The following is a 19,201-nucleotide window of genomic DNA, read 5'->3' as shown; positions in this document are numbered from 1 at the left end:
AAGATGGTCAGGGTTGGCAGTAAAAAACAAAACAAAAATAGTTATTAATTATTAATTAATGGTCAGTGTTTTGACCCTCACTGCAAGCTTTTATCCGAGCTAGAATAAAAGTTAAAGAGTTGGTAAAGCTTAAAAGGTCTTATTCTCTCATTTGTACCAGTACTAGCGCCAGGTAAAACTAATGCAAGAGTATAAAAGTGGCATGCAAATAAAACATAAACAATGTTTCATGTTAGTTTGTTGATATGGATCTATTTTTATACCCCCGCCTTTTATTTCTGTTTTATTTACATGTCACTTTTATTCTTATCTTATTATGACCTACTCTGTATCTTTTTATTTTAGCCCTGCTGTATGGGTTGATTTAAATGTTAGCCACCAATAAATAGTTGAAAACTATTTTTGTTTTTCTATACTGCAACTCTTAACTACCTCCATTATAATTCTAGTATTATTTTGAGAGATGTATCTTGATTATACATTTATGGTGCTTTATTTGAGATATTATTTTGAAGGTTCGTGATTTACTTAGTTCTTATTAAAGATTATTACACCAAATATTTTAGGTTCTGTGGGTTGAATTTTATTGAAGCCATCTGAAACTTTTTTATTTTTTATTTTATTTATTTATTGATATTTCTCAACTGTATAAAAAAATACAACCAGTAAATTTGATCATAATGACATAATGATCCATCTGAAACTTATTTTTAAAAAATCTGATATTCTACAAACATTATCCTTTGTAGATATATAAAAGAATGTTCTTATTAAATCTATTTTAACTCACGGAAATGAGACTTGGACGTTCAGCAAATTTGCTGTAAACTAAAGACAAATTTGGAAGGAAAGTCCTCAGAGTGGTCATTGGACCAGTGCAAGAATGAGCATGATGGAGAATAAAAACTAATAAAGAAATTGGAAGTGATCATATTTATAATTACTTTTTTTTATTGATTACTTGTGTTACCTGTACTGAGAGAGTTGAATTACTTAAAGAAGTAAATTATGTGCCGGTACTAAATATATTTGTGTGTTGAAAATGAAATTGAAAAAGGATAATAATTAAATAATTGAAGGCACAAATTTTAAAGATATTGTTCTGGCAGGTAGGGGTTCAAAGGGAACCTTTACTAGCCCAACCGTGAAAAGAAAAGAAATGAAAAGCCAAATTTTGTTATTAATATATTTTAAATAATTGAACATGATAAAAGGAACACAAAATATAGAAAATATACGAACTAGAAAAAAAAAGAAGAAAGCAAACTTAAAATTATTACAAAATTAAATGAATTGAACAAAAGAGAGAAGAAAAAAAAGTCTTATATCACCAGCGATTGATGGGGCACTGGTTGTGGTTGTTGTCTTGAGTGGATGTTCTCATGGAGGTAGATTGACAAAAGGACGATTGTCCGCCCGCCTTGTCCTCTTGGAGGATGAGCCGAAGTAGTCTGCCTTGACTAAAATGATGTAGATGACGGAGATGGTCAGGATACTGGCAACTATGATTGCGTAGCGAGGAGAGACTGAGATGGCCAGGATACTGGCAACTACGAGTACATAGTGAGAAGACAATGGAGACGATATGTGTGCACACCGTGACGCTAAGACGTCATCTGTTGATTTTCAGCATAAAACACAATAGAGAGAAGTTGTTTTGTTTTTGACGTTATAAAAATCATATGTTCATGTAATCAATTTATGGACCATACATTGGCCGCAATATACCGCCCACCTAAAATTTGTTAAAAATTTTAAATTGACACTGACGGGGTTAAGGAGAACTAGTTTGATAATTCGTCGCTGATATTCTCCAGTTTTTGGTTTTTAGAGTTGCCACTCTCACGATCCCATCTTGCCCAGAATGTGTGGTGATGATTCTTCCGAGAGGCCAAATCTTTAATAATGTATTCTGCTCGTTTATGATTACGAGGTCACTGATGTTAAGGTTTGTTGTTGGTAATGTCGATTTCTTCCATTGTTGCAGCTGATGCAAACACTCCATTCTTGATCTTTGCCAACAGTGTTGAAAGAATTTCTTCACTACCGGCCATCGCTTCAGTAGGTTGACGTTCTCATCCATAACATCTTCTGGCGTGGCAAGGAGTGGTCTACTTAATGCTGTTGGGTTCATTGGTCAAGGGAGTAAGAGGTTGATAGTTGAGAATGGCTTGAATGTTTATAAAAAGTGAGCTTGCCTCAGGTCGAGCAGGGTTATGACTGTAGCAGGATTTCAACTAGTGGTGTAATAAAAGAGCACACCATTCTGCCCGCTTAAAACTTTAAATTTATCTAGTATCAAAGAAATCATTAGGTATTTGATACCACAGGGAATGCTGCTCAGAGAAAACCGCTCAAATCATGGAAAAGCGCGAAGGGTAAGACAAGGTATCAATAGGATATGTGAACAACAAAAGAATGACTCAAGTAGTTGAAATGACGACAGTAAAGAACAGAAGACGGATTAAGTTTATGAGATGTACAGTGCATATGTAAAGTATTTTTGTTGTGGGGCATCTGAGACGACAATATGATGAAAGAAAATAAATAGACCTTTTGAAGTGATACACAAGAATATTATGGGGGACTTTATTCTGATGAACATGGCAACCTTCGCATAACCACTTAGGAAAAAATATCAGCTGGTTATGATGACCGAGGTGGGTGGTTGCAATCAGAAACACTAATGAGGAGAAGGTTTTGATCACTGAGTAGGGACCTCTTGGGATTGAGATGTAATGAACCATTTTGGAGAAATGTAGCTTCTAACGAAATGTCGTTACATTTATTAAGATCAGATGAAGCTGGACGATCTGATCTCAAGAGATCAAGCTCATGGAGCTTGGTGGGACCAAGAGAACTGCCTGGAGACCTCACAGAAGAGGGTAAGTACTGTGAGTGATTATGTATAAAGGTAACATCCAACAAAATGTCATTGGTTTTATCAGTGTCTAATGGAGTAGACTGATTAGATTTTAGAATTTCAGGCTGAGTCAGACGGGTAGGTTCAGGTTGACCACAGATTGGGGACCTCTTGGAGGTGCACCACAATTTTGAGTGAAATGGTGGATAATTATTTACCAGCGAAATGTCGCTAGCGTGACTAGAATCTGACGCAGCTGGGCATTTTGATTCTGGTGTTCATCTTGGACGAAAATATTTTCTAACGAAATGTCGTTGAATTGAAAATTAGGATCAGATGTAGCGGGGACGATCTGACCTCAGTGAATCAGGCTCCTGGAGCCCATTAGGACCAAGAGGACTGACAGGAGACACTAAAGAAGAGGTTAACTGTTGTGAGTGATTTTGTATGGAGGTAACTTCCAACAAAATGTCAATAAGTGGCTCTGGCACAGCTGAACAGACAGAATGTTTTTTGTGTTGTACCACTAAGGAATTTATAAATTTACTACAATGACCCAGTGAACTAGAGTGGGATGTAGAATTGGGACATGGAGGTATGCCTGCAACTTTAGAGTTTTGAGGAAGAAGATCTTTAGAATTACTGGTTGGCTGAAGTGATCATTCATCTGTACCTAAACTATAATGATGGTTATTGAGGACTCTCTTAAAGCTTGGACACTTTGTAATTATGCTATTATTGATAGAATGTGGACTACTATGGGTCTTGGCTGTCATTGGTGAGGGAAGATTGATTTGTGATAACGAGTGAAGATAATTGATATGAGCCTTTGAGGCTGCAGAGGCAAGAGGACCCACAGGAGTGGGATTCATGCATAGCAAGACCTTCATAGTAATATTCCTGCACGGTTTTAAAGAGGGAAAGATCTTCAGTTGGAAAAAAGTATGAAACATTTGAGTGAGAGCAAAGTTCTTTAAATGAATCATAGGCCTCACAGAAGGAAATGTAACAAGGTCTCAGTTCTGAGTGCATACCTTTAAATAAGAATTAATTTTTCAGGGTCTTTTGCAATACCTCGTCCTTAAGAAGTGCATGTTTTAATACACCTTAATAAATCTGGGATACATAGAAATTTAATCATATGTTCATACAATCGATTTGTGGACCATATATTGGCCGCAACAGATATATTAATAAAAAATAATTACTTCTCCGGATAAAAAAAGGAAAACAAAAAAAAATTTACACAATTCCTTAAGGAAAAATAAAAATGAAAAGAAAAGAAAGTTGACATATATTATATGTACTATGAGCACATAATAGTATATATGAATAATTAACTGTATAATGTAAAATTATGAATAAGATTGTCATGAGTGCGACCAAAAGAACAAAAATAGTTAACAACTATTTATTTGCCAGTATTTCACCCCACTTTGTAGAGCTAATAATAAGATAATAAGATACAAAAAGGTAAATTAAGGTAGGGTTAAAATTACGTAAAATAAGTGAAAAGATAATTATATACAAATGAAAGAAAAGAAGAAATAAAATAGTATTAATATAAAATAAACAATGATCAGAATATAAAAATTGTACTAATTATTAGGTTAAAAAGGGATGTTATTACATTTCCGGGTTATTTTTCTGAGGTTGGCAGAACAGAGAGTATATAGTCTGTGATATGGCCTGGCCAAACTACTGCTGCTTTATAAACATCCAGGGTATACTGTATTATAGCAATGTTTGTAACTAGCGATTTTGTTCACTCCCCTAAAATATTTCATACTCACAAATATGCACACATTTTAAAATTAAATAAAACTGTTTTTATACCATTTTGCACAATTTTTTAATAATGGTAATAGAATTAAAATACATCAGTTTACAAATTATTAATTTATATGAATAAAAAATAAAAATTCTAACTTCTTTTTTTTCTTTTTATAATGTTGCTTCAACCACTTTTGTGATTTGCAGTTTATGATTTGAACAATTTTTACTATTTTAGTTTTCTTGATTATAATTGTTAATTAAGTACTAGCAATTTATTTATTCATTAATCTTTACACAGGCAATGGAAACTGAAGTAGCTAGCGAAGCTCCTCCAGTATTAGCTCCTCCTTCTCCACTGTTAGCTCCTCTTCCTCCATTATTAGCTCCTCCTCCTCCTCCTCCATTACTATCCTCACCTTTACCTGTTCCTCCAATACTAGTTCCTTCAGCAATACCTTCTGTAACCATGCAGCAGTCGCTGTCTGATCAGATTCCAGATCAGCTACCTGATGTCATTCTTGGAGCAGAGCAGTGGCACAACACTGTTCCACCAGTAAGTACAAGTCATATTTATTTGAAGAAAATAAAATGAAATTATATTAATATTTATATTTTAAGATGATGAATTAACTCAAGGGTGGTAACTTTTTATTTATATTTGTTTTATCTATCAATTAATTTTTTATTTTTTTTAAATATCAAATAATTTATACTATGAATTTCCCATTACTAGTTACTAAAAATATATTTTCATATTTAGAATCTATTAAAACCTTAATGAATTACCTACATCTAGGACAGATGAATTGATACTTATGATTGAAAATATAATGAACACACTTCATTTTAAACCATTAAATAGATGTAATAATCATATTTGATGTTTATTTAATATTTTATTATACAAATAGGTATATTTTGATCCCATTTTTTAATATGTTGATTGTGCTTTGGTTAATAAAAACAAATTTGCAGGATTGGGTCCCTATTATCAGCCGTGATCGTGAAAGACAAAGACGTCAAGCTGTACAAGGACCATTGAGTGATGCTTACCTGGCAGGAATGCCCAGCAAAAGGCGTAAGGTTGTTGCATCCAGTAAGCCTCATGGCAATTTAGCAAGAGTAATATCAGGTACATTCATTTGTTTGTTTATTTATTGCTATTTCAGTTAAAAACATTATGAACTGATTGATTGGTAGACTCTCTGTTACATGCTATTTTACTTTTAGAAAGTGGGGCAGAATGGGCACCCTGCTTAAATGTTTCAATAATTTTTGACAATGGCTTAAAAAATTGGGGAGAGGCATCAGTAAATAATAGATTACTGGTTAAATAAGTATTATATTGAGATAGGTAGAGGGTGATTTAAGCCATCCTTAAGTTCTTTAGGTGTGGTCAGCATTTAAAGCCAGTCTTAAGAAGGTACCGCTAGTTTAGAATAAATGTCCTTTGTTGAGATTTAATTTCTTGATAAACATTCATAACAAAATTATGGTACTGAAGTGTGTTGTAGTAACATTCTGCCACTCTGAAACCTTGAGTGGATATCAGTACAATTCCGGACTGTAATGGTTGACTTTTACTTCATATGCTATTCACACCATGGATGTTTTGACCATCACATTTTAACTAGGTTATCATACACTACCATTAATGATTGCCAAAGTGTATGGTAAACTGCTCTTCCAGCCCTATTTGGAGCAAATCAGGGAGTTAAAACACAATACGCTATAACATAATATCTGCCTATTTTCTGTTGCTAATAGTTACAATTAGTAATATCTGTTCTCCATTTGATCTGAAAAAGGCCTAATCCTATTTGAAATCCATAACATAAAATTTACTTCACTGTTGCAGAAAGTGTGGAAAAATATCTTTAGGCGAGTTTTGTAACTGTTCTTTTTTCTTCTATAGTAAACTAGCTTTCAAACATTCTGTACAAAGACACCTACTCCCTTTATTTCAGCTATATCTAACATGAGTGAATCCCTATTTGAAGAGAAAATATAAACCACCCAAAAGCATGTACATATGCTTAAGTGTAGTTATTCTGTTTTAATATAAAGTATTGTTTAGGATAAAATATTATCCAGTGGGAGTTGTTTTTAAACATACTGATTAATTTCACAGAGAGTATGAACACTGCGTTGGGTGCAGCTGGTGTTGCCCGGGTGGAACCGAACCTTGCCGAGACAGCAGGAGGTGATACGTCCCTGAGGGCTGCTTACAAAGAGCAAGTCAGGACTACCTTAACCCCTACGCTTAGGCACCATCCTGATTTTAGTCCTGAGAAGTATCCTGCAGCTGCAAAGCTCTTTGTGCCTAAATAGAATAAATCTATTCATTTGATTTTTTGTTATTTTTTTTATCCTGTATAATATTGTATTCTACTTTGCTGCAGCTTTATTATGTATTTTATGACTGAAAACTAAGCAACAGGTTTTCAGTACACCACTTAGTCTAGTCCAGCGTGGACTACCTACTATGTATGTATCATTAATTGTAATATTATATACTTGGCTTTTGATATGCCATTTTATAGATTGAAGTGTGTGTAGGGGAAGGGTAACACATTAGTAATATGTGACATGAAGTTATGAAACTATTTGTGTTAGTTCATGTTAACGAACCTTTTATTCATAAATTTTGTAAAGTTCAATTTCATTTCGACTATTAAAGTTATAGTAAATACTCCTTGTATAAGCTCAGATTTAGTAATATTTTACTTTACTGCATTTAAAGCTTAAGTTAATAAAGTTTTGTTTAATATCGTGTTTTGGATTGTAAATATTGGGTTATGTTGCTGATTTTATAAAAAATTCATTTTAATTCTTACACTATTCATTATAATAAGTTTTATTTGACCATTTAAAGAACTCATTGACTCTTCAAACATGCCATTAAACTAATAATATTAATACAAATACTTCATTACTTTTTTTTTATACATTGTGCTTCTATTTATGAATAAAATTTGTAATTATTTTGTGAATATTTTGTTTCCCATCATAATTTTGTTATGGTCTCATTGTAATAGTTTAAGTTAATAAATATTCTTACCTTCAATATGGTATTATTTTGATTTTGTCTTATTTACCTTATCATCATAATCATATATATATATATATTATAAAACTTTTCATCTAGACAAATGCATTAGTTTTGATGAATAGTTTTATAATAGTACTTACAACAAAATATATGAATAGCAGTGTATTAAGTATTGATGAATATTTTTGTTATTCTGGAATGTTTTATTAAAGTTACTGAAAACATGAGCAATTTTTAGAGAGACAGAGTTTGGTCTGGTTCGGAATAATCATTTCTGTATGAAATATTTTCCCCATCATGTTGCTGCTTATTGGAAATATAATATTGTGAAAGTTAAAGGGAACATTCATTGGCATGGTATTAAAAATGTATGAATCCAGCTTTATAGCTACGAATTGTTTTGATTGAAATCAGTTGATCTTTTAACTTGACCAACATAAGAATAAATTAATTTAAAATTTTTGTAATTATGAGAGATAGTTGACCATGGATGACGTACAAGGAGAAGATGGTTTGGGGGTGCAGTCAAATTGAAACACAAGTAAGTGGTGTAACTTATTTGTGTTTCAATTTGACCGCACCCCCAACCATCTTCTCGTACTTAAATTTTTGTAATAAATATAAGAAGATGGTCAGGGTTGCGGTCAAAAAAAGAACAAATAGTTTAAAATTATTTTTTTTTTTTTTTTACCGCAACCCTGACCATCTTATATTTATATCTTTACAGTCAATTATATACACATATATTAAATTTTTGTTGTTTACAATACATTTATGGACTCAAAAATGAAAAAAAAATATGTCTAAAAGTGTACATACCTAGAATAATGTTTGCTTTAACTCAGAACTGACTTTAGGCTAACTAGAAACATTGTAGTGATAAATGATCCCTCCCGGAACCCCCTTATAGAAATGGAGAGAATGAGGAAGAGAGTTGTAGCATCACTTGCAAAAGGTTTATGTGATTAAGATACTCAGTTCAAATGTTTCACTAGTCAAATATCTAATTTCCCTTTCTGAGCGGTAGATACTTCTAAACAGTTAGTTAAGTTTGTTACACATGTTTTTTTCAAGGCAATCCACCTAGAAGGTGATGTTTGCCTAGTTATCTACAGGTGACCAACCTATTCTAACCATGGTCAGGGGTTAAGTTTTTCATTTTGTGGGACTGCCACTTCATGAAAAAAGTCAACGCCCCAAGGCCGTTCGTTTTCCAGCTTTATACCAGCACTGCCCTCACATGTTAACAGGTGTTTCATTGACCAAATAAAATTGCATTCAAGGGTAAGTCATATCACCTGTTGCAATTCGAGGTCAATATCATAGGATGGGTGTTACAGCTAGCTTAAAATTAAAAACTTGATGAAATAGAAAGGAAATCAAACAGAAAGGATATTTCTCTAAATTTCGAGTTCTTTTGTATAATTTTAGCCATCCAGTCTAGTATGTTTTCCCATTTATTGCTGATGCTATAAATGTATGCCAGGGCAGGTAGAAATTTTTTACCAGATCATCTTATAGGATTTATGCTTCTAATAGTGAAGTATTTTCATTTTGGACTCTCCATTCCGGGGATTTTTAATATTGAGGGTTTGATTAAAATTAATTCACATTGTGAAAGAAATTTTCTATCTGAGGGAAAGTCCTGACCGATTCCTTTCATTGCAAATAAATTGAGACAGTTTCTTATATCTATTTCATATATTGAATAAAAGTTATTTATCTATTTTAGTTAAGTTTATTTCCTCGGACTAAGTATTTATACCATTGTCAAATAAGTCCTTTTGGTTTATTGGGTGAAAGAAAACTAAGTATATTTTGCACATATTTATTTTAATTTACTATGGAATACCCATTATTTTCAATTACCTTACCCCATCTCTCCAACAGCAGAATAATCCCATGTTCAGAGAATGTCTGTGTGTGCTTTATTAGCGAAAAAGTGATCAAGGTGCTCCCTGACACCCTGTTCGTTTTCCACTTAAGGAATTTTGTAGAGACTGGAATTAGTGGTAGTCTAAATATTATAAAATATTTATAAGTCAGGAGAAGTAATAGCAACTTTTGCCGAAAATTGTGGTGTATTATAAGCTAACCTTTAACGAAGGGAGAAAGGAATAATTGTGCAGGGACAAAAATTTTCCCTGTTAAAGGGTATTTAATTTCGTAACCTGTCCTAAGTCGTCCATAGTCGGCTCCGTTCGGGACCGCCAGTACACTCTCGTCTGTACTGGACTTCCGCCATTTTGGGGGAGCTGAGGTAAACAATTACCGTCACTAGGTGCAAGGTCCCGTGAATAGAGAGGATCGGGCAAAAGATCCCACCCAAAGGCTAACAATTTATTGTGGGTGACTAACGATGTGTGGGGCCTAGCGTTGTCAGGATGGGAGACGACACCCTTTCGATTTGCCAGTCTGGACGTTTTCTTCGAATCGATTCATCCAGTTTTGTTAATAGTGAGCAGTATAGAGTGGAATCGATCGATACTTCTTGTGGAAACAGTTTATAAAAAATAACACCCTTGAAATCCCACCATACATAAAGCATTATCTTTGGGTGCAATCCCGCTTTAGATGTTCGTCGTTAGGTCACCAAGATTATTTTCGCACCACATTATCGTAGGCAATCCACTTTTCATTCACTATCACAAGTCTTTTAAGAAATGGATCGTTTTCGCAGTAAATCGCAAATGGAAATGCGTGTTGCCAAGTTGGCTTTGATCAGAGAGTGGGGGACTCAAAACATCAAGCCTAGAAACGTAGCCCAGTTTCCGTAAATGATTTTCTACATTTGTATGCGATATACTAGAACCTCTGCAAAGTCTCGCACTGATTGGGATGGATTTTAATCGACTATCGCCTCAACACCAATGGTTTCAATTTCTTCGGTGGGTCGTTTATGTCAAAATTCCCTGCTCGAAACTTGGCATACCAATTTTGGCACATGCGCTCTGTTATCCACCCCGCAGATGTTTTTATGTGCCTCTGCAGTTCGCTTTCTTTTTGTGAAGTAATTAAGCAAAATATGCCTATAATGCATTATATTTCCGTCCATCTTCTCAGCTGAATCACAAACACAATACTGACCAAATCTTAAACAGTCTCGTCAGACATAACTGTTTACATATTACAAACAGGATAAACAATCCTCTGTTGGGATTAATTGCATCAGAAAAACGTGACGTATTATAAAAAACAAATGAATACAAAAACCGATAGGACTTATTTACTAACCCTATACCTAAGTTCTGTATTGGGTGGACTACTATTTTGTTGGGTCTCATATTGGTATTATTACTAAATAATATATTTTGAAAATTTTCAATTAGTTTGAGGTACCATTTGTTTGCACTATTCTACGTATATTATCTTTTGGCTTGTAAGTAAATAATGATGTACTTTTAAATTCTTCACTGATATCAATCTAATCTTGATATCCCTACTCCTACTTGCAACTATTTCATTTGGGAGTTCAAATATTTATCCCTTTTCCAGTGAATTTAACTTCATGAGCAGAATCCATACCTTACCTCCACCATCAGTATTGATGGGCTGGATAAGTTTATTGAAAATACCCTACTCAGCAAATGCTTTATAAATATTCATTTAGACAGACATAATGTTGACAAATGTATTATGTAATTAAATTGTTATAGATTGAGCTATCCTGTTATTTTCTAAAGCTACATATCTCTCTCTGAATGAACAATTAGCCTCCTAAATTGGATGTAGGAAAAGATGTTAACATATGACAATAGACTGAAGGCATCAACCATAATTGTGAATTAGTATATTATCCTCTTTTCCATTCTCCCAGAAGGATTCCTTCTTTGCTGATGCTCAGACTAAAATTTAATCCATTATTTCACTCTAGAGCAGTCAGTGGCAAAAATGCAACTGTAATCAAAGGTGCAAACAGGCCCAATGAGCCTCCTGAGTATGTTTAGTGTGGAAACAGACTGAACTTGCTTTAAAAAAAAAAAAGAGTGGAATACTTTGATAATCTTGTGAACATAGTTTTCTATAATCAAGTTGAACAGTTGGTATATTTAGTTGTAATATGATTAAATTTAAAATAAGGTTATTTCATTTTAAATGCTTTTTTAAATAAGCAGAAATTCATTTTATTTGTTATAAAAGTTCTGTAATTTAAAAAAATATCCTTTTTGAAAGTTATTTATATCTAAATTAAAAAATGTTTTCAAAATGTGTGTCTCTTATTGTTTTTTAGGTTTGTAATGCATCATTAAGAAGAAGGAACTCATATTTTTCATGACCCAAATTTCATTTTATTTAATTTTATAATTATAAAATATATCACACTTAAGAGTGGCACAATGGGGATGACCTTTCACCATAGGAAAATTAAATAAATGGATTCCCTCTTCATCTTAATAGGTTTTCCATACCTGGTGACTCCCTTGGAAGCCATAGCTTTAGCCAAAAGAGGTCCTGCAATATTTTTTAGCACAGGGCTCTGTAATGTCTAATTCTGTTACTGACTGCACACTCAATACGATACCAACATAAATAACAAAATTGATTTCAAAGATTTTAACATTTTAATAAAACTCATTTTTTGTTCGCTATCTAATTAAACTATAGTGTATTGATCCATAATATTCTTCTTCATTTATATTAATGTTTTATTAAATAAAATATTAAAATAAGAGATTTATGTTTAATGTTTCATCAAACTGAACACAAAATTTTTTTGGATTCAATTACTTCCAAGTTTTAAATACATTGTTCACCTGAAACTATATTATTTTATTTTTTAAACAGTAGTCAAGCAATTTATTATTTTAAATTAAATATATACATAAATTGAATAATTATTAATTATTGAGAAAAAAAATAAAAAGCTTTTTCCATACATGATTTTGATTAACATTTCTGACTGTTATCATACTTAAGCTTGGATTTATGATTTATGCCATAATTTAATATATGGAATATGAAAATCCTAATTCTAAAACCTTTAAAGATTTTTATTAAAAGTATTGTTTTGAGTGTTTGATATATTTATTATCTCTAGGAAATTTTAAAAACAAAAAAGTACAAAAAAAAAACTCTTGTTAAAGCAGTTCTTCATTCTTAAAACCATTAACAGATAATAAATGCATCAAACTTAAAGACTCATTTACAACTTTACTTTATGAAAAAAAAATGTAGTTAGGAGGTCATGGAATTAAAGTCGTGATATATCAGAGTAGCTTTAGTTCAGTAATAGAACTTTTATACCTACTTTGCTGACTTAAATATTATTAAGATAAACATAAATGAAACAAATAATCAAAATTTAAAATGTACCATACTCAAATAATAATAATAATACAGAAAAATGTAGGACAGAATTATTTAATTATAGGTTTTGAACCAATCTAAAGTTGGTGTCAATATTGATACAGTTAGGTTTTATTAATATCATAATCAAGAAATAAAGTCTATAAATTTGTGTACATAAATCAGTTACAAGTTCCAAGATTTTACAAAATAAAGTACTTGAAGTTTTATTTAATGCTGAACAATTTCATTCATGGCATTTACAACAGAATTAAGTTATTATTTTGTTAAAGAAGAGTATGTAAGGTCTTGTTTGGTGATCCAATCAATGGCCTCAGACAAATCCCATTCTTCCTGAAAGGCTAAAGGTCTCAATTATATCTATCACTTATCTTAGCATTATCAATAGTTCAGTGTTAACTATCTTCTTGGTCCTTAAACTAACTTATGTTCTATGATACAAACATAACTTTTCTAATTTTTTAAATATTTTATTTATTTTTATGTTCGATTTTTTTAATAACCATTAACTTGTAAAGTGTTTTATCTCTTGACTACTCTTATTTATAACAGAGTGTAAATGTAAATTATATTTCACAATGTATAAAGAAATGGAAAATTTTGTTTTTAAGGTAAACATTTAAATCAGTATCATTTTGTGGCAAATAAGGTTGTTGGATTAAAATTTCCATTAAATGTTTATTAATATTTAATGTTTATTATAATAGAAATTACTCAAAAGTAATCAATATTTTTTTTTCTATTGCAAAGAATTTTTTTAATAAAGTTCTGAAATGGGAATTAAGGTGAAATATGTTTCAGTGATTGGTGAAGTGGGGGTCAAGTGTTAACTACCTCAAATACTGTAGTCAAATACTAATAAGTCCATGTGACAAGAAGGAATTGTTCAGTATGGCTAGTGTCTATATTTTTATTAAGTTATTTGTTATTACCAGCATCTCATGTACTGTTACGAGTATACCATTGGGTTCAAATGTACATTGTGCAGTTCGACGAGAAATATCACCATGCACCTGTCGCTATGAAGACCCACCTCCTTTAAGAAGTTCAAAAGTAATTACTGTTGTATGCGAAGGTATGACAAGTTTTCAACAAGTTGTTACAGCTCTTCAAGGGAAATTTGAAACTGATGTTGACATTATTCTTAAAATAAGCCATTCGGCATTGGATGATCTTCCTCAATTATCATTTCAACAAATGGGCATCACTATTCAGCAGTTGAGGCTACAGAATGATAATTTAAGGTAATTAAATGATTAATTTATCAACAGTGAAATAATTTTTCTCAGACTTGTCCAATCATTTCCTATTTTAAAGAATCTTTAAACTGAATAAATAAATATGACTCTGGTCTTTAAAAAAAAATAATTTATTTAATTATGTCGATAAACTTAACTTGTTACAAATTGTAGTGTGTTATAAATTAAAGTTGTACCATTCATTACTATACAAAACACACTATTTTCACTAAAACATTATTGGCATATGTTTATGTAAAATTTAACTTCGCAAATAATATAATTTATAACACGTACTCATACAAATTTTAAGTAATATTTTTGTGTTAAGTATAATAACTACATATTGTTTGTTAAAACTTTAATTTAATTATTAATTATTTTATATCCATTTTTTAATTTAAGCAAAAGTTATCTTTTGAAAGGGTGAAATATCATTCTTTTCTATCCGATTTATTTGATGTACTTAAAACATTTAATATTTTCATAGTAAAAAATCAATCGAAATAGTTCTAAATCAATTTATAGAAAATTAGACTAATGTGAATATCTAGTAAAATAGTGAATTTGTGATTTTAAAGATTTTTGTATGTATTTACAAGAAATTAAATAGTGAGACCATTAAAAAAAAAATACTTTTTAATAGATACACTTAGTATTGAGTTAATTTATTAAGTTATTAACTACCTTATCACATCAAAGAATACATGGGTATGATAGGAATTAATTAGTTTTACTATCTCGATTTCAACATTTTTGTTCTTTAAATATTCTAAGTTTACCTCAAAGCAACATTTTATTTTAATAATAGCTCTAAACACTTATTGTTTACTGTATTTTTAAATCTATACCTTGCATGTTGTTTACAATCTTTTTAAAGACTAGTTGATAAAAATAAGAATTGATAAATTTCCATTAATTTATTTTAAATGACAATTTCTATTTTAGAGACAACGGTTGTTAATTGTTGATCATTATCAATAATGTGGGGACATTTATTGATAATGAAAATGGTATGCTAAAATTAGCCTGATAAAGATTTATGAACAAAAGCTTGATTTTCAATCCTGTGATAGTTCATTCAACAACAAAAAACAGTTTATTTATTTATTTACATACTATATGTCATGAGATTTTCCGTATTGGAAATTAGTATTTCAATATCAAATGACATTTTATTTTATTTATTGCTATTTAGTGTGTAGTCATTTAGTAATTTAAATATTTTGTTTCAGTGCTATTCCAGAATCTGTATTTTCAGGAATGGGTAAAGCAGAGCTTGTAAGTTTATCTGACAACGCATTAACAGCCATTCCACAAAATGTACTCAGATTGATGCCAAGATTAAAAACATTAGATATTTCAAGAGGTGGCATTGCTAATATAACATCAACCGATTTCCAGGTACTTCAAAATTGATTCATTTTATCATTATAAAAAGTGGAATTAAAGTGTTTTCTATTTTACTTCATCTTTGAATAATAAATATTTTAGGGGCTGCCCACACTTTCAACTCTCATATTGTCTGCTAATAATGTTAGCTTATTGGAAGCAAATTCACTTCCACCGACTATTAATAAGTTGCACATTGGTGGGAACAGGATAAGAAGTCTTAATGGCACACTAAGGTGAATATTATTTAATAACATTCATGAACCTGATAACAATTAAATGTAATACTTTACTAGTTAGGTCATTTACAGGTTAGAGTAGTTGTCACTGATTTACTGATTATTTAATTAACATAATTAATAACTGCATGTTGCAACTCAATAACGCAGTTTATTGGTATACACCATATGCAGAGGTATTAGATATTTTGTAATATGTTCTGTTGAAAAAAAAATCATAATTGCCATATTTTAATACAATGTAATTGTAAACATAATATTGAAGAAGAGAAACAATATAAATGAATTATAGAATTAAGGCAAATATATGAACTAAAATGAATAATAATAAGTAATTGATATCAAGCCAACTAAAACAAAAAATATTGAAGAAAGTTGATGATATAAATAAAAATAATAAATAGGGTTTGTTATATGAAATAGAAAATAAAACTGTTTTCACATAATAAATAAATTGAATATAACTTGAAATCCTGATAATAGTTCATATTTTGTTTACAATATTGATACTTTTGGTTTGGTATGTATTTATTTTGTTTCAGAAAAATTTGTTAAATACTTAAATGATATATTAAATTTTTCTGTCAAAGGTCTGTTTGTAATTTATTAAAATTACTCATCAGATTATTTACCTATTATTGCATTAATTTCCAGTTGTCTCAAATTAAATTTAAGTTTGAAGGATGCCTGTTCTTTGTTGTGAACTTAAGATTGTTAATTATTAATCCCAATCTGGAGCAGATAATATACAAATAAGATTTAGAGATGATATCATTGATTCTTTAGTGTACATTTTTATCAAAATAAAACTATTTTTTCTAATAAGAGAGCTTCAAACATGTGGGAATTAAAAAACTTACAGTTTATGAGCTACTGAACTGTTCATTATTCTTGTTCTCTTGTTTTTGGACCTTGCTACTCATGAACTTCCTTTGATAAAGTTTTGGGGACTTTATTTATTCATTTAAGCTCCTGAAGAAGATATATAGGCTCTCAAAAGTATAGTCCATTGCCTGTCATAGATTGAATTAATCAAGACCTGACTTTATTAATTGTTGTAATTTAATTTGCTTTGTATGTAGTCTAACGGCCCACTTGGGTGCGGGAACTAAATCTTGAAATCTATAGAGCCCCCTAACTCCAATGGTGATCCTTAAAATATTTAATATTTATTTTTAAAAGTATTTGTTACTAATCCAATTTTTAATAAACTAATGATCATTAACTAATGCAAGTATGCTGTTTATTTCTGTTGAAAACCCCTAAGTTGTCTGAAAATAAAATGTTTAATCTGTAGGGCCCCATATTTAAAATAATTGGGCCTCACTTCATTAAAGATGGGCCTGTATGGAAATTAACTGTATAACTTTTGGTGGACCTTTGACAACATATTAAAAAACTGTAATTTCTTTTTGTTTGGACCTTTTTCTGACTCCTATCATTGAAATTTCAGCTCCAACCTCTAAATAAAAACTTTTAATTTATTTCAATATGGTCACTATTGGTGCTAACAGTAATTTGTCAAAAAAATATTCTTTTCTCCTTATAATATTTAAGCTTCCTTTACAAAAAATCAACCTCAACATCATTTTATATTTCGGTATTATTCTGATTATAGTATAAATATCAAAATCAGGTTAACCATTACACATGAAAGACCTTAAGAGTCAGGATCAGATAGATGTGAGTGAATTTCGATTTTGTGATATTCGTGGAACATTTCTATATGCGTTCAGATCGTACTAATTATTAACTTTATTTAAAAAAAATTGATTAATAAAAATTAGATTTAAGACTATTCCTATGAAAATGTTTATTTGTTTCCAGATTGGTCAGGGAGGTCACGTTTTGAGACCTAGAAAATATTTTTGTATAAATATGTTTTAAAATCATTACAAAAGTTCAGAAGAATATTTTATAACTGTTTACAAAAAAAAAAATCAGATGATAATATTGAGAAAGGAAGTTGATATAGAATTAATCCTTATGAATTAATCATTTTACCAGGAAAATCTGCGTCACAATGGAGCTACTCGTCAATAACAATTCCATGTATTTTCCAAAATTATCGTCCCCCCCCCCCCATCAACTTAACCAATCTCCTTGAAATATTATATTCACTTAGCATGGTTGAAAGCAATTTTTTCTTTTAGATCAAATGGATTGAGTTCAAGATGTCAAAAATTTTTCGAGAGTGAGAACTGTCAGATGAAGAAACGTGTTTAAATGGCTTTTTTAATTTGTTGATGCCCACACAGTCGATTATTTGCACATGCAGCAAAGATGTTTGAAACCATCATTGTTTAATACCTGAACCCACTAATTTGCTGGGCAGAACTGTCCAAGACTGGTTCCCAACCGGGGTTCCGCCTGCCTTTTTCAGGGGTTTCCCGAAATAATTTAAAATGAGTCGTTCCACTTCAACCTAATTTAGTTTTGAACCTTACCATCTCCGATCTTCTTTAAATTTTACCCTGGTGTTGTATATCTTTACCTTTCTCAACTTTTGTTCCAAAAACGAATCACTTTATTTGTATTAAATGACAAGGTAGGAGGTTGGCCATTTTATTTCTTCTACCAAAAGGGTTCCACCATTTTCCTACTTCTACCAAAAGAGTTCCGCAATTTTTCTGCTTAAAAAAAAAAAAGGTTAGGAACCACTGGTCTAAGCCCCGTGATCTATAATACCTCTAAATTCCAGTTATCGATCTTGTTAATATTCAATATTTCTTTTTAAAAGTATTTGTTATTTTTCAGTTCTATGAAATTACGATTTATACTAGTATGTCGCTTATTTCAGTTGATAATAGCCACAATTTACTAATTTAAAGACTTTATTTCTTTGACCACTCAGGGCCCCCATTTGTTTAAAGATTGCCTTGATGCTCTATCCTTAAGCTATTCACCCGAAATTTTCATTTTCTGTATTTAGCTTCTTCATTTTAAGTGATAACTGAACAGTTTTCATCTTCGTTTCAATCTGACGACCATGACGAAGCTCTGCAAAGAGGGGCGAAACATTGGTTAACAATAAATAGTTTTCCTTTACTATTTTGATACCTTTATTAACCACCACTTGGACTATCTTTCTACAAAAAAACATTTGTTTGTTCCAAAACAGAAAACATTCCTTAATTTTAATTTGAAAACTAATAAACAATAAAAAAAAAATGTTTATTCCTTTAGCACCCACCAATTGCAACAGATCTGATAGAGAGTTGCATAGTTGTGGATCGAAACGTTGGGCATCAATAAATATTTAAAATATTTTTTTTTTACCGTACATATCTCATTTTAATTCACATTTAGTTTATGTTATCATCATTTATCATTA

General features: G+C 31.0%; 2 protein-coding genes across 8 annotated transcripts in view; both read left to right on the top strand.

The window, feature by feature from the left end:
* LOC106684392 (large proline-rich protein BAG6) overlaps positions 1–6,989 on the top strand; it is a 46,202-nt gene extending 39,213 nt beyond the window's left edge. For all 5 annotated transcript variants that reach the window (XM_067051097.1, XM_014426447.3, XM_014426446.3 and 2 more), the window contains exons 20-22: positions 4,938–5,192; positions 5,615–5,771; positions 6,771–6,989. In XM_067051097.1, the coding sequence (XP_066907198.1) occupies positions 4,938–5,192; positions 5,615–5,771; positions 6,771–6,970 (612 nt within the window). In that variant the 3' untranslated portion in view covers positions 6,971–6,989. The remainder of the gene's footprint in view (positions 1–4,937; positions 5,193–5,614; positions 5,772–6,770) is intronic.
* Positions 6,990–11,055: 4,066 nt separating this feature from the next.
* The window catches only part of ltl (larval translucida), a 41,957-nt gene continuing 33,811 nt past the window's right edge, over positions 11,056–19,201 (top strand). Inside the window, exons 1-4 of one of the 3 annotated variants that reach the window (XM_067051091.1) lie at positions 11,056–11,070; positions 13,800–14,242; positions 15,472–15,640; positions 15,731–15,864. In XM_067051091.1, coding sequence (XP_066907192.1) covers positions 13,890–14,242; positions 15,472–15,640; positions 15,731–15,864 — 656 coding nt within the window. In that variant the 5' untranslated portion in view covers positions 11,056–11,070; positions 13,800–13,889. Of the gene's footprint in view, positions 11,071–13,273; positions 13,610–13,649; positions 14,243–15,471; positions 15,641–15,730; positions 15,865–19,201 lie in introns of those variants that run through there. The other 2 variants (XM_014426442.3, XM_014426443.3) reach the window with 2 other exon arrangements.

The sequence above is a fragment of the Halyomorpha halys genome, unplaced genomic scaffold (assembly GCF_000696795.3).
Source record: "Halyomorpha halys isolate HHAL.00 unplaced genomic scaffold, Hhal_1.1 Scaffold577.1, whole genome shotgun sequence".
Taxonomy (NCBI): domain Eukaryota; kingdom Metazoa; phylum Arthropoda; class Insecta; order Hemiptera; family Pentatomidae; genus Halyomorpha; species Halyomorpha halys.
The sequence above is the reverse complement of the archived record's forward strand: the minus strand, read 5'-3'. Positions and strand labels throughout refer to the sequence as shown.